The 13,948-nt window shown below is 42.6% G+C and overlaps 1 protein-coding gene across 1 annotated transcript; it reads right to left on the reverse strand.

Annotated features, from left to right (window-relative positions):
* Window positions 1-1,007: 1,007 nt before the first annotated feature.
* On the reverse strand, window positions 1,008-13,665 carry ZNF622 (zinc finger protein 622). Its single transcript, XM_004422687.3, has 6 exons — window positions 12,910-13,665; window positions 11,885-12,145; window positions 11,494-11,656; window positions 8,621-8,733; window positions 2,739-2,882; window positions 1,008-1,284 (listed from the first exon to the last, which is right to left on the reverse strand). The coding sequence occupies exons 1-6, from the start codon at window positions 13,535-13,537 to the stop codon at window positions 1,157-1,159; spliced, it is 1,437 nt and encodes a 478-aa protein (XP_004422744.1). The 5' UTR covers window positions 13,538-13,665; the 3' UTR covers window positions 1,008-1,156.
* Window positions 13,666-13,948: the final 283 nt, after the last annotated feature.

Genomic DNA, 13,948 nt, shown 5'->3' on the forward strand with positions numbered 1-13,948 from the left:
AATTAAAACCAGGGAGCCCCCCACTGTCGCATGATAGTGAACCCGGGTACTGAGGAAATATAATTAATTCAACTCTCCATTCAAAGTTTGAAGAAAAAGACATGTCTCCAGCAAACGAAGGCTAGTGAATGATAAGGGCAAGAACGTTCTCCTGACGTCCTTGGACCCTACTCAGAAAGACTCCCACTCCACTAGAACACCGGCCCTCCTCAGTGGGGCCCGTTTGCTCTATTAGGGCAAACTTTAAGCACTAACTTTGTGCTAGAGACTGAATGAGTGACAGGTCCTTTAGCAGATTTATTTAACCCCCACAACAACCTGTGAGGTAATAAACACCTCATTTTACAGATTTTAAAAACCTAGTCACTTTTCCAAAGTCACAAAAGGAGCTCAATGGATTTGAACTTCATGTTAACTTCATTTCCCATATATTCCTGCTTCCTCTTAACCACCTAAACTGAGAATCTCTTCAGACATTTCACCCTGAGGTAATTTTGTTTCTAAAATGAGATCTAAACATGTGACATTTATTTGCTTCCTAAACTAACTGCTCAGGTCAAGGCAGCACTGGAAGCTGAGTCTGAGTGCACAGCACTGTTGTTCTTGCGCGTTCACATTTAGAAATAAAGAATCTTTACTGCGAGCCATTGACATGCTCTTTAACTCTGCCCAGATTGAATGAACACGCCCAGAGAGACTTGCACTACCTCATGAGCCATGATACATTCAAATGAGTGACACTCAACTTGGCTCCCACATAAACCTCAAAGCCTCCTTATGTACGTTCCAGTGCCATGACATGTTCTTCTTTTCAAAGTTAAACTAAGTATGGAGCAGACAAGTCACTCCTGAGTTTCCTATATTATTTGACAGCCATAGATCAGTTACAAGCTGGGGCAGTAAAACAACTGCCAACCAGCAGCGCGGGTCCCTAAGTCCAACAGATACAACGCTCACTTCGTGAAAGAACCTTTAAACCCTGCCCGAAAATGACCTCTGAAAGCCAATGTGATTCTGACTTTTATTACTAGGTCAAAACAGATGAAATACAGGGACAAGTAGCAGCAAAAAGGGTCTTCGTGCATCCGGTTCCCACTGGTCCTCGGGCAAGGAGGACGCCTGTGCAGGAGATGGAGCACGCAATCCCCGCGGACCCTCAGAATCTCACTTGGACCCTAAAGTGCATCTGCTTGGTGGCGTTGTTCTTCATTCCTGTCTTCAGCATCCACTTTGACTTCATCCTTTGGACATACTGCATGTCCCGCTCACGCATAAGAGCTGCTCCTGTGGTTGGAAAGGGGATAAGAAATGAGGCAAAGCTCTATTATTTGTGATCAGAAAAATCCAATCTTTGCAGAGAATCTCGAAGTTAGTTTGAGGTTCTTATATTTAAATAAGAGTTGCTAACTTGAGGTCTCCATGAAAAAGCCTGAGGATTTATGTGTACCCCAGAATTGCATACCAGACTCCCATACAGATACAATTCTCTGGGACGAGTCTCTTTAGTTTTCATCATCTGGAAAGAGTCTATGAGCCCAAAGGCAAAGCCCCAGTGATCTAAGGTGTCAGAAAAGGCAGAGACTCCAAACCGAGTCAGACAATTCCTGACAAGAGTCAGATGAAGTCAGCGTCTGCTAGATTTAGTGGTCTCACAGCTCACAGGAAGCCAGAGTGAAGGAAACCACGTGTATACAAACACGGTGGCATTTACAATGGATGGCAGTTGTCCAGAGCTTTCCAGCCACCAGAAGGCAGCTCTCCTCTTATCCTCTCCACAGTGTTCCCTGAAGCTCTAAGGATAGAGCTTCACACAGCAGACACATCAGAATAGATTTAAATAATTTCATATTGATAAGGTTTCAAAGCTTAACAATTTTAGTGGCCTGCTTTATTCCTCTAAGTTTTCCATGGGAAAACTACCGAAAGGAGTGATAGCTAGCCTTTCTTACATGCATGTACTAAATCGTACATGCATTACAACATTCAACCTGTACAACTCTACGAGATAGGTCCTATTATCATCATCTACATTTTATAAATGAGGAAAGAGAGGCTTAGGTTAATTAAATTACTCACTCGTCATATAAGAGCCTACAAGTATATCAGATAAATCATGACTGACTCCACAGCTCAAGCTATTTGCCACAAGGATACTATTTATTTTATTTATTTTTTTGTGAGGACGATCAGCCCTGAGCTAACATCCATGTCAATCCTCCTCTTTTTTTGCTGAGGAAGAGTGGCCCTGGGCTAAAACCCGTGCCCATCTTCCTCCACTTCATATAGGACGCCGCCACAGCATGGCTTGACAAGCGGTGCGTCGGTGTGCGCCCGGGATCCAAACCCAGGCCGCCAACAGCGGAGCGCGAACACTTAACTGCTACGCCACAGGGCCGGCCCCAAGGATACTATTTAATGCCTCTGTGTAACCTCCAGGATAATTTCAACCTTTGATAATTACTGAATAACCATTTTTGTAACTATTATCTTCTGAAAAAGTTAACGGTGTATGTACAGTTTTAGAAAGTTACTGTGCCAAGTATGAAGTTTTTAAGTCATGGAGCTTTGGGCTTATTGCCATAAACATATCAAGTGGAATGGAAGCCCCCAGAGCCAAGAAGTTAAGTTTCCCCTAGAGAGGATCCATAAGGACAACGTAAACGGAAACAACTCCACTCAAGCCCCTTCTTGTAATGCAAAGCTCCTGGGCTGGTCCACGGCTGTCCACATCGACATACCTGTGCTGCCAGTCCACCCCAGGGCTCTGTACTGCTGGAGTACCCGGCCCACGGCCTTCTGATTCTTGGCAACTGCCACAGCTCTTGACAAGCCAAACCGCTGTTTGTAATATCGCATCAAGGAGCGATGACCCACTCTGGCACCTGTTTTTCAAAAGAGCAATATTTAAACACTCAGTTGGATAGTTTTTCAAAGGCAGAGCTATAAAGCAAGAGCTTTCCAAATCAGACTTTTAAGGGTATCTAGCTGGAAAATGGATATGCCAGAAGAAACAGTGCTCTATCTGGTGAAGAAAGATGAATCAGGATATTAAAAAAAATGAAAGAAAGAAAACAAAAAGCAGAGATATTTAAAAAAAAGAAGATGGCAAGTCACTGTTGAGCAAAAACCTCAGCATATTGTACTTACTTATACACAATATGCTTCCCTGACACAGATAACAGGGCCCTTGGAGGTAAGGGATTAACTTTTTTTATGGAAAGAAGATTAAGCACAGAGCACAATCCTGATGTTTAGGTCTACAAGCCACAGTCTGCATCGAGAAGAGAAATCAATCCACCTTTCCTTTGCTTAAATTCTCTATAGCAGTGGTTCTCAAACAGAGGTGGTTTTACATTTGGCAATGACCAGAGACATTTTTGGTTGTTACAGCTAGAGGGAGGTTAATGGCCTCTAGTGGGAAGAGGTCAAGGATACTGCTAAACATCCTACAGTGCACAGGACAGCCCTCCACAACAAAGAATCATCTTGCCCAAAATGTCAATAGAGCCTAGGCTGAGAAACCCTGCCCTAGTGCCTTCTAAATAATGGAAATCACCTGATGAACTAGAGTTTTAAAAGATGATTAAGCTGAATTCTCTTTACAGCTTTTGCTTATTTAGAAGAATCTGGTAAAACTATGCAACTCAATCATGCTTCAGAAATGAATTTCTATTGACTATCTGTCCCTTTACAGGAAGAGTGTGCTGACCCCTATTATCTTAGATTCACAGCAAGTGAAACTGAAGGAGGCAGGCTTCAGTGATGACTAACCCCAGGCTCCAGCAGAGCAACAGCTCTCAAAAGGTGCTCCTGGGCCAGTGGTATCAGCATCACCTGAGACCTTCCTAAATACAAGCTATGCTTTCACAAGAATATTAAAAAATAAGCAATCAGATACCGTCCCAGACAGACATAAACATGTAGAAATTTAACAACAGCATATACACAAGGTATGAAACAGCTATTTCCACTGAAAATGAATAAAGAAATATGGCTAGGTAGTACCATTATATGGTTTCTAGGAAAGTTTTACATTTACATATATAAAACCATTTCTTTCAGAATCTTTTGTGTAGAAAGACCATAAGCAGGATACTGTATTTGCTTTTAGGATCTATACCTTTAATTTACATGAAAAAATTCTGTCAGGTTATTTTGTTTGAGTCCCTATACCTGGCAAGCTACCTGGAAAACAGTTTGCTTGCTACACAGATATGGAAAAGTAGTTATTTTCAGTTGATTGTTTGCGATCACTCAAGAGATGACAAAAAGAAACTTTCAATGCCAAGATGATATGGTCTCTGGATACCAATATGGATGAAAACATGTCTCCCTGGACTTGATTGTTCTGGCAGCATAAGAGTTAACAAAGCTCCCAGACCACAAGAAATAAGGGAGACACAGCTGATGGATCAAGACTCAAGCTTAAATGGAGGGTCTAGAAGGAAACCCAGCATTGTTTATTGTGATTTTCTATTTATAATGTTAGGTCAGGATGCTTCAGGTTTGCAATGATGATTACTTCAAAATCATTAAATGATAATTCTGGTCATTAGTACATAATAAATCAATATATTTATATTCTTAAGCAGCATTTGGAAATACATATTGAAGGTCTGCTTTTTAAAACATCCTTGGAAAGGTTTCATTACTTGATGCCGAGGTTTCCGACAGCGAGCGGAACTGAAAACACGCAGTGTTAGAGCCACCCCTGCCCTGTGTCAATGACAGTGAGTACCGGACATTAAGCACCAAGTATAGCGTGCTAAGAACAGCTCAACTTGAAGGCCCTCACCAAGAAAAATTATTTTTAGAACACAGTGTGACTGCTCAATAAATAACAGATGGGTTGTCTGAGTTATGGTGAAGGTGAAGCTACAACCTGTCCATCTATCTTTCACCACAGCAATAACCACTTAAAGAACTGTCCACTCCTACCTAACAAATAGCCTTACAATCAATGACATTAGATAGTGGAAAAGAAAACATCTCCAACTGTAAATTTCCTAAGATTAATTATGTATTTCTCGCAGATCCACCAACAGTTTCATCTAGCTGGTCAGCAGCTAACTGGATGTGTCTTGAACACCAGCTTACGTCATAGGAACTGAAGAGCAATGAAGTAAACTGAAGGAACTGAGCCAGGCCAGTCTTCAAAATAAATGCCCACAGCGCCCTCTACTGGATGCTCTTTGTTATTGGCTCTGGTATCTTGTTAATTTAAGGTATCACAAATACTGTACTGATTTTGAAACCAGTTTAAAGTAGACTCTACTAAGTGTGGTTGATTAAATATCACTAAGTTCTTTACACGACACTCCTCAAATTAGCTTTATGCTGACATCCATGCTAACCCAGTTGTATAACTGAGCATAACTGAACAGGTCTCTGAATGGTAAATTTGTTGCAAGACATTAACAGGTGATTGACTATACTGCTGTAACATCACTACATGTTTATATGGTGTTTCTTCAGAGATCTCTCATTTTCTTGGTTCATTATAAAAACCTTCCAAACCAGTATTGAGACATGGGAGCAAACGAATGAACTATAAACCATCATGTCTCATTGTCATCAAGACTGACTAAAGAACGACTGGTTTAAAATGAGACGGTACAAGTATGGGTGACATCAAAATCAATGTGTCAGTATAGCTGGAAGAAATTTCAGAATATTGGTAGCTTTTGATTCATTAAGAAAAAGCTATGTTTTGTTGCTATTTCAAAAAATTCTATCATAAGGGCTCAGCAGTCAGTCATGTGTGAAGACCCATAAAGCTAGCAAATGATGTGTGTATACTTAGATATTTTCATTAGTGGCTCTTAACCCTCTCCAGGTCACAGAGCTTTCAAGAAACTATAGTCTTTCTCCAGAAAATATGCACTTTACCTAGGTAAAAAAATGTGCATGGCTACACAGATGACTTTAAGACGCTATGGCCTTTCCCCAGGAAAATGCACATACTCACACAGGAAAAATAATGTGCGAGCCTAGTTAAAAACCTCTGGGGTAAGGCAGTATCTGGCTGTTGGTTAGATCTTTCCTGAATCTGTCTAAAAGTACAGTATTTCACAGTACTCTAACACCAAACCAGTTACCTCTCTACTTCCAAGTCTAGATCAAAGAGCTGTCCTGAGCTTTATCATCCAATACTTGAAAATAACATGACTCAGTGAGTGCACCTGCAGCTGTGAGCAAGGACACCCAGGCTTTCAAAACCAAGGAAACTGGACCTTCAGGCTACTCGCACGCCACTTTCTTCTTTGACTACATGACGATGTAAAGGCAAAGCAACCTGCTGCACGGCACTGCAGGCAAATCTGATTCTAAGCCCTGAGGTCACCTCTTAGCCCAGAATGGTTCCCTCTGCTCTCCTTTGCCTGTATTACGGCAGGCCCGAGGGCATCAACCTTGCTTTCCTTTCAAAAGTCGTCTCCAAACTCTCAGCCACTCAGTCAACAAACATTTATCCGGCTCTTGTGTGTCTAGACCCTGTGCTGAGAGGACAGAAGCAATCTCTGTTCTCAAAAGTAATGGGAGAAGACAGGCAAGCAAGCCAACAATCACAAAGGAGTGAGAGGAATGTTATGTGTGCAAGTGTCACAGGAGCAGAGGAGACTCTCCTTACTCAGGCCTGAGTTCAGACAGGCTTCCAGAGGGGTGAACCCGAGTCTTAAAGGAAGAGTAGGAGTAAGACAGAGGCACCACACGTGCAAAGTCCCAGAGGAGTCGAACCGCAAAGTGAGTAGGTAAAGGAATCGCACAAGATACCTGCAGGACCAGCAGCTGGCAAAACTAAATTACAGTGAAGGCAATGGCTCCCCCTGGAGGAATTCCAGAGGGAAAAGAGACAGGTGTTTGTTTTAGAAAGTTCTGGTGGTTGAGTAGAAACCAGACTGGAGATGGACAGACAGGAAGCTGTAATGATGACACAGACAAATGGATAAAGAGAAAACAAAGGAAAAATATTCAAAAGCCATTTAGGAGCTGTACCTAGTAATCCTCTGGGTGTGGGAGAAGAAGAGAGTATCCTAAGATGCCCATTTTGGCTTTGGCTAATGTTAGTAAACTCAATCATCCTAGGAAATGACTTCTAGATAGCTAGGAAGTTTTTCTAAGTTTCAAAAATCTTAAGTCCAGATGAAATTTTCTCTCAATTAGACTATATTTCTTAAATAGGATATGCTCATTGTTGTGTACATTTCTATAACATAATGTGCTAAAGTCGACGCAAAATGAAGCCAACATTCTTAGTGACCCTACCACATGTCAGACACTGCTTTACAGGGATCTTCTCTATTCAACTTACTCCAGGTCTGTTGTGATCTTATTCTACAGTTAACTAAGTGGAAGCTACTGAGACAAGGGGCTTAAAAAACAGTCTTAGAAAACAAGCTATTAAACTTATTTCTGATGCTCTATATTGGTATTTTCACCAAAGGAAGACTAGAAGGGAAGAGGTTCTCTGTGATATATTTAGGCCTGTTTTGCTACTATGTGTTGTACAGGCCACAATATTCTACTGCACTGTAGCTTTCTTAGCACTATAGGAAGAATTATATCTTCAAGACAGGTTCTGCCCACCCTTGCCTTCTACTATCGTACTCTAAAGCTGCCCTTAGCCTTAAAAGGTTATAAAAAAGTTAAAGAGGGCTGTCTGTACCTAAGCAGTGACATTCTATGTGGACAGCAATACTAGACAGTGGCTTCTTCATCACAGACATCTCCATTGGCAGGGTGGCTGCTCCTGCCCCCACCATTACTGCAAATCTCCCCACACAGTGTAGGGAAGTGGCCAAAAGGCTTCACTGACTAGGTCTATGACCTTAGGTAAATTACTCAACCTGTCTAAACTTCAGCTGACTCACAGGTCAAATAAAGAGGTCAAATAATACAACCGAACTCACAGACTTATTGTAAAGATAAAATAATATATTTGCCTGAACAGGCTAACTGCTCAGTAAATACCAGGTATTACTAGAATCTTATTATCTACCATTCCATTCCCTTTCCTTCTCACATGTGTCTTCTGCAGCTTCCCCATTCTTACTAGCTAATCGTAACACTGTAAACAATAGTGGATGCTGTTCTTCATCTTTTCATACCTGGGATAAATTCCCACCATTAGGAATCCTGTTCCCCAAAGTAGAAGGCAGAATTCAAACTCCAAGCCTCCCCCTACAACCAGAACACAGAGAGGCAACCTGGGTGCTGTCAGTCAGATACACCCAGGCCAGGCTACCAGCTGGAAGCCTGAGCAACACAAGAAAACAGGAATCAGTTCAAAGAATGACAGTAAGGTCAAGATTAACAAGAAAAACCTAGATGGGGCCAAAAAAATAGATAAAGAACAGAACAGGCCTATGTATTTGGAAAGAAACGACTGACCAAAGCATTCTGAGTCATAACTGAAGTGAGAAAAAACACTGATCCAATTTAAACAAAACAGGCAACACAGAGCTAAGTGGCAACCTTCAGAGTTTACCACATACCTGAGAACACAAACATACACTTTAAGTTTTAGGTTCTATTTCCCACAGTGTGGAAGGAATTGATGGGAACACGCCTCTTCAATAATCTCACTGGCATTAAGCTATTTATTTTTGACAAATGCACTTACCAGAAGGTAGAATCAGCTCCATGGTGTCATCATCATACTCCAAGCTCTTTTCTGAAGGCAACTCCTCAGCCTCATCAGGGTCCTCCCCTTCCTTGTGATCTGGGTAGCTACTCCTGTAACAGTGAAGTGGCATCAATAAATAGACAAACACCTCAAATTTAACTGAAAGACATAAATTGTATTTGCAAATGTGGCAAACCCACTAGCTACCTAAAAGGGGGTCGGGGGGGATAAACAGTTGCAGGGACTGTAAGCTGAAAGGTTTTGGAGAGAATCAACTTGTTAGCGTTTTCTCCGTAGTAAAAGTGTGCAAATGACCTATGAACTCAAAATCGATCACAGCCCTAAATGTAAACTGCAAAACTATAAAAACTCCTAGACGATAACGTAAGAGAAACTCGAGATGACTTAGGGTTTGGTGATGTCTTTTTAGGTACAACACAAAAGGCAAAATCCATGAAAGAAACAGTTGATAAGCTGGACTTCATTAAAAATTAAAAACTTCTGCTCTGTGAACAACAATGTCAAGAGAATTAAAATACAAGCCATAGACTGGGAGAAAATATTTGCAGAAGACAATCTGATAAATGACTGTGATCCAAAATATACAAAGAACTCTTAACACTCAACAATAAGAAAACAACCCAATTAAAAAATGGGCCAAAGACCTTAACAGACACCTAAGAAGCTACACAGTTGGCAATAAGCATGTAAAAAGATGCTCCACATCATATGTCAACAGGAAAATGCAAATTAAAACAATGAGATACCACTACCAAAAAATGGCTGAAAAATGGTACAGCCACTGTGGAAGAGTTTGGCGGTTTCTTGCAAAATTAAACATACTCTTAGCATACGATCCAGCAATCACGCTGCTTGGTATTTACGTAAAGAAGCCAAAAACTTATGTCCACGTGAAAACCTACACATGGATGTTTACAGCAGCTTTATTCATAATTGCTAAAACTTGGAAGCAAGCAAAATGTCCTTCAGTAGGTGAATGGATAAACTGTGGTAATCCAGATAATGTAATATTATTCAGACAAAAAAGAAATAAGTTGTCGAGCCATAAAAAGACATGCGGGAACCTTAAATGCACATTACTAACTGAAAAAAGCCAGTCTGCAAAGCCTCCATACATACATATGATTCTAACTATATGATGTTCTGGAAAAGGCAAAACTATGGAGACATTAAAGATCAGTAGTTGCCAGGGTTTGGGGTGGAGGGAGTGACGAATACGTGGAGCACAGAGGATTTTTAGGCCAGTGAAACTACGCTGTATGATACTATAATTGTGAATACATGTGATTATACATTTGTCTAAACTCATAAATACACAACACCAAGGATGAACTCTAACATAAACTCTGGACTTTGAGGGATAATGATAGATCAACATAGGTTCATCAATTTGTAACAAATGTACCACCAGGAAGAATGCTGATAATGAGGGAGGCTATGCATGTGTAGGGGCAGGGGATATATGGGAAATCTCTATACCTTCTGCTCAGTTTTGCTGTGAATCTAAAATTGTTCAAAAAAAAAAGAAAAGTGCACAAATGACCTATAACTAAATCTACCTATTTGTTTCTCCCTAGGAAGGTTGCCAGAGAGGAAGAGGAAGAGAATGTAGAGCTGGAGATGCAGCTCTCGTCAATTTAACCATTATACAAACCAGTTCTAGAACGGTCCTGGCCAACAGAACTCTGCGCTGATTCCAAAGAATTCCAAAGAAATTCCCTATGTCTGTATGGTAGCTACTAGTCACATGTGCTTTTAAGCACTGAGCTTTGAAATGTACGTAGTGCAACTGAAGAAATGAATTTTTAAATTTTTAATTTAATTTTTAATTAAATAGCCACGAGTACACCTAGTAATTACCATATTGCACAGTGCAGTTCTAGAAGAATCTCTGTGTTCCTAGAAATGTTCAAATACACGCAGAAAATAATTGGAGAAATGCACACTAAAATGTTAATAGTACAACAGACAACCCAATAGAAAAACGAAAGACTTGATCAGACACTTCATAAGACATACTCAAATGGCCAATTAATATATAAAAATGTTCTCAACTACAGTAGTCATCATCAGGGAAATGCAAATTAAAATCACCATGGGATACCACGACACAACCATGGAAGCGGCTAAAAAGAAAAACTCTCCCTCACTATAAGAGAGAAATGAGAAATCAGGAGGAAAATGCAAAACGATAACTTAAAAGAGTAGGACTTTTCTGAACACTTGTGTCACGTGGACTATACACGCCTGGCATGGCAATTACAGACACCTGCTTGTGTAGCACACTTTTGCTAGGTCATAGGCATCTTGACACTAGGAATTAGCTGTTCACAAATGCCCAGTATAAATTTGTTGCTTGATGTATGAATTATCCAAGTTTCTAGTTAAGGGTGAACCACCTATGGGATCATCGCACCATCAAATGCCTGGGACTGGCCTAGTTCAGCGACCATCTGAATTCTTAGGAGACAGCTTGTGATTCAAGGATTCTCAGGGAAACCAAAATGTGAAACCTAATTTCCGTGCCTCTGTTCACAAGGTAACTGGCAAAACTGAACTCCTGATCATTTAAACCACAAAAAAACAAAAATAAGTTTTCAAGTCAGACAAGGTTCAGTTTGGGCCTGAGATCCTCGCTTTATCAGATCTCTTTATTAGATGTGTGTTTAACTCTGTTAGGCTCAGTTTCTTATCTACAAAATGAGTGGGAATAACTACCCACATAGAAGTGTTATAAGAGTTATAAAGAACATATCATATAAAGACATTTCAAGCACTGGCACATCTAATATCATTCAATGCAAATATGAGGACCTCACTTCGCTTCACATTACAAACCACAGAGTTACCTAAAATCATAGAAGTCTGCAAATTCCAAAGCAGCATCACCATCTGTGAAGAGCTTACAGTGGCTTTTGTCATTCATATGCGCCTGTACAGCTTCCGTGGAGTAGAAGGATTTCCCTTTCTCATTGCACCACAAACAAATCTTCCCAACACCAACTTTCTCTCCTGGAATAATAATTTGAGGAAAAAAATATGAAAGAAGCTTTTTGCAGCCAGATTAAATCTCACCATTTATCTGCACAATTCAAAAAACATGCATCAAGTTTTTTATCTTCCCAAAATAAGCAGGTGATTAAATCAAAGATTGATGAGAAACACAAACTACTGTTCCCTTAAGATTTGCCCCCCAATAATGTGGTACTTCCTCATTAAAAGGAAAACTATTGTACTTACCCAAATATTTAATCAGTCCCTTAAGATCTGAAAGATATTCAATATCAGGAATAAAGAAGCTGTGGACTTTAGTCATATGAGCCACATTCTTCATGAGGGAGCTTGAATGATGGGGACAAAACAAGCAGTCCGTTACTGGGATGGCACCAAGGCAGAGGCTTCCCCCAGCCTCTTCCTCCTCTGCATCCTGCTCCTCCACCTCGTCCATTGCTTCAGCATCCTCACATTCCAACTCTTCATCAGAATCAATATCTTCCCAATCTTCAGGCCAGAGATTTGAAAAACAAAGTTAGTTTAAGAGAAGTGGTAACTGTAATCAAAGAAACCACAAAGATTCACAAACATGCAATGGTACAGTCCTATATTTGGGGAGACAAGGCACCCATCACGTCTGAGGACAAACCCTCTTTCAAGATCTCGATTTTAACTATTCATTTCCCACAGACCAATCTGCATGGCTAAGAAATTCCTTAATCTTCCTTTTCCATAAAATTTCAGTGTTAACAGCATGTCTGATGGGGGAAGGAAGGAATAAATAGCTCATAAAGTCAAGGAGGCTAGGTTGCTGGCTCAAGGCCCACGTTTCAGGTTAACCAGCTGATTCGGAATCTCTAATTTTACAGTTTTAATCAACTAAATTAAGTGCAAAGTCATCATACCTAGAAACCCAGCAGAACTACAAATTCTACAGCAGATGGTGTGGCAGTTAAGGCGTCCTCTCATGCATGTGTTAAAAGTCTCCTCATCCAAAACAGAGAAGGCATCAATCCCTTCTACAAATATTTATTAAGCACCTGTTCCCCGCCCCCCAGGTAAGCTTCCAGGCCCTGAATCTACAACAGTGAACTACACGGACAAAATTCCCTGTGGGGATGCTGGCCAGACAAGTCACTTCAGAAAGCATCTCAAGGCCCTCACTCATCAGTTGCACTTAAAAACTGACACTTCCCTCCTCCAATCGCGAGTAGACATCCGGGCCCTTAAAGGGAACCGGTCTCCCCCTCGCCCCCCGGACAGGGCCCTACCGTCTTCATCCAGGTCCTCCTCCTCCTCCTCACTCTCGTCCCCCACCTGCTGCTTTGCCAGCTTCTTCGCCTGCTGTTCAAACCACTGGAGCCGGGGAGGCTTCTCGGCCGGGTCTCGGTCGTGGGTCCCACGTCCTCCATCTGCCGCGGCCACGGGACTCCTGGGCTCCTCCTTGGGCGCCGGGGGCGCCTTCTTGGGGGACATGGACGGCTGAGCCTTGATGGCCTGCTGGATGGCCACGTTCACGGCATCCTTGTCCACACTGTCCACGCCCAGCCCCTTCTCCAAGTTCTTCTCGTTCATCACCTCCACCTTCCGACTCACGGCCCGCACGGCCTTCTTCTCCAGCTCCACATGCCGCCGGGAATTGAGGTGGTTTTCGTAGGCGTTGAACGAGGCAAACTTCTTACTGCAGACGGTGCAGTAGGTGGCCGTGCCCTTGCTCTCCTGCTCCGCCACGGCCCGCTGCGCCCGCACGCGCTCCTGGAAGCCCTCGGCGGTGACCGGGGCCATGTCGGCCACTTTCCGCTTCAGGTTGTAGCGGTGCCAATCCGTCTTGTAGTGGGCCCGCTGCAGCTCCGCGTCGCGGAACGCCACCCGGCAGGTGATGCAGGTGTACGTCGCCATCGCCAGGCGGGAAATAAGACGCGACCAAAGCAGAAATCCAGCGCCCTGCGCCCCGACCCCTCAAGACGCTCAATCCTTAACCCTCCTCAGCGCCCACGACAGACCAGACACAACACCGACTTCCGGACTCGACTGTGTGAAGTTCCGGCGCACGATGCAAGTTATGCCCACCTGGACCGGAAGTCCCGCCTCTCGAGGTGTAGCCACGCCCCCTCCGAGTAGCGGCTCCGGAAGGCGAGGAAAGGTGTGGCTAACCGGGCCCCGCCCTGTCGGCCTGAGGTGGGTGTTGATTGGATCGGCCTGAGGTGGGTGTTGATTGACGGGCGCCAGGCCCACCGGTACTTTTCTTCGTGGTTGTGTCCCTCGCTGTGACGCGGCTCGGCCGACCGCTGCGCGAGGAGGGGAGTGCGC

Source organism: Ceratotherium simum, chromosome 18, assembly GCF_057802395.1.
Source record: "Ceratotherium simum simum isolate JZ-2026a chromosome 18, ASM5780239v1, whole genome shotgun sequence".
NCBI lineage: Eukaryota > Metazoa > Chordata > Mammalia > Perissodactyla > Rhinocerotidae > Ceratotherium > Ceratotherium simum.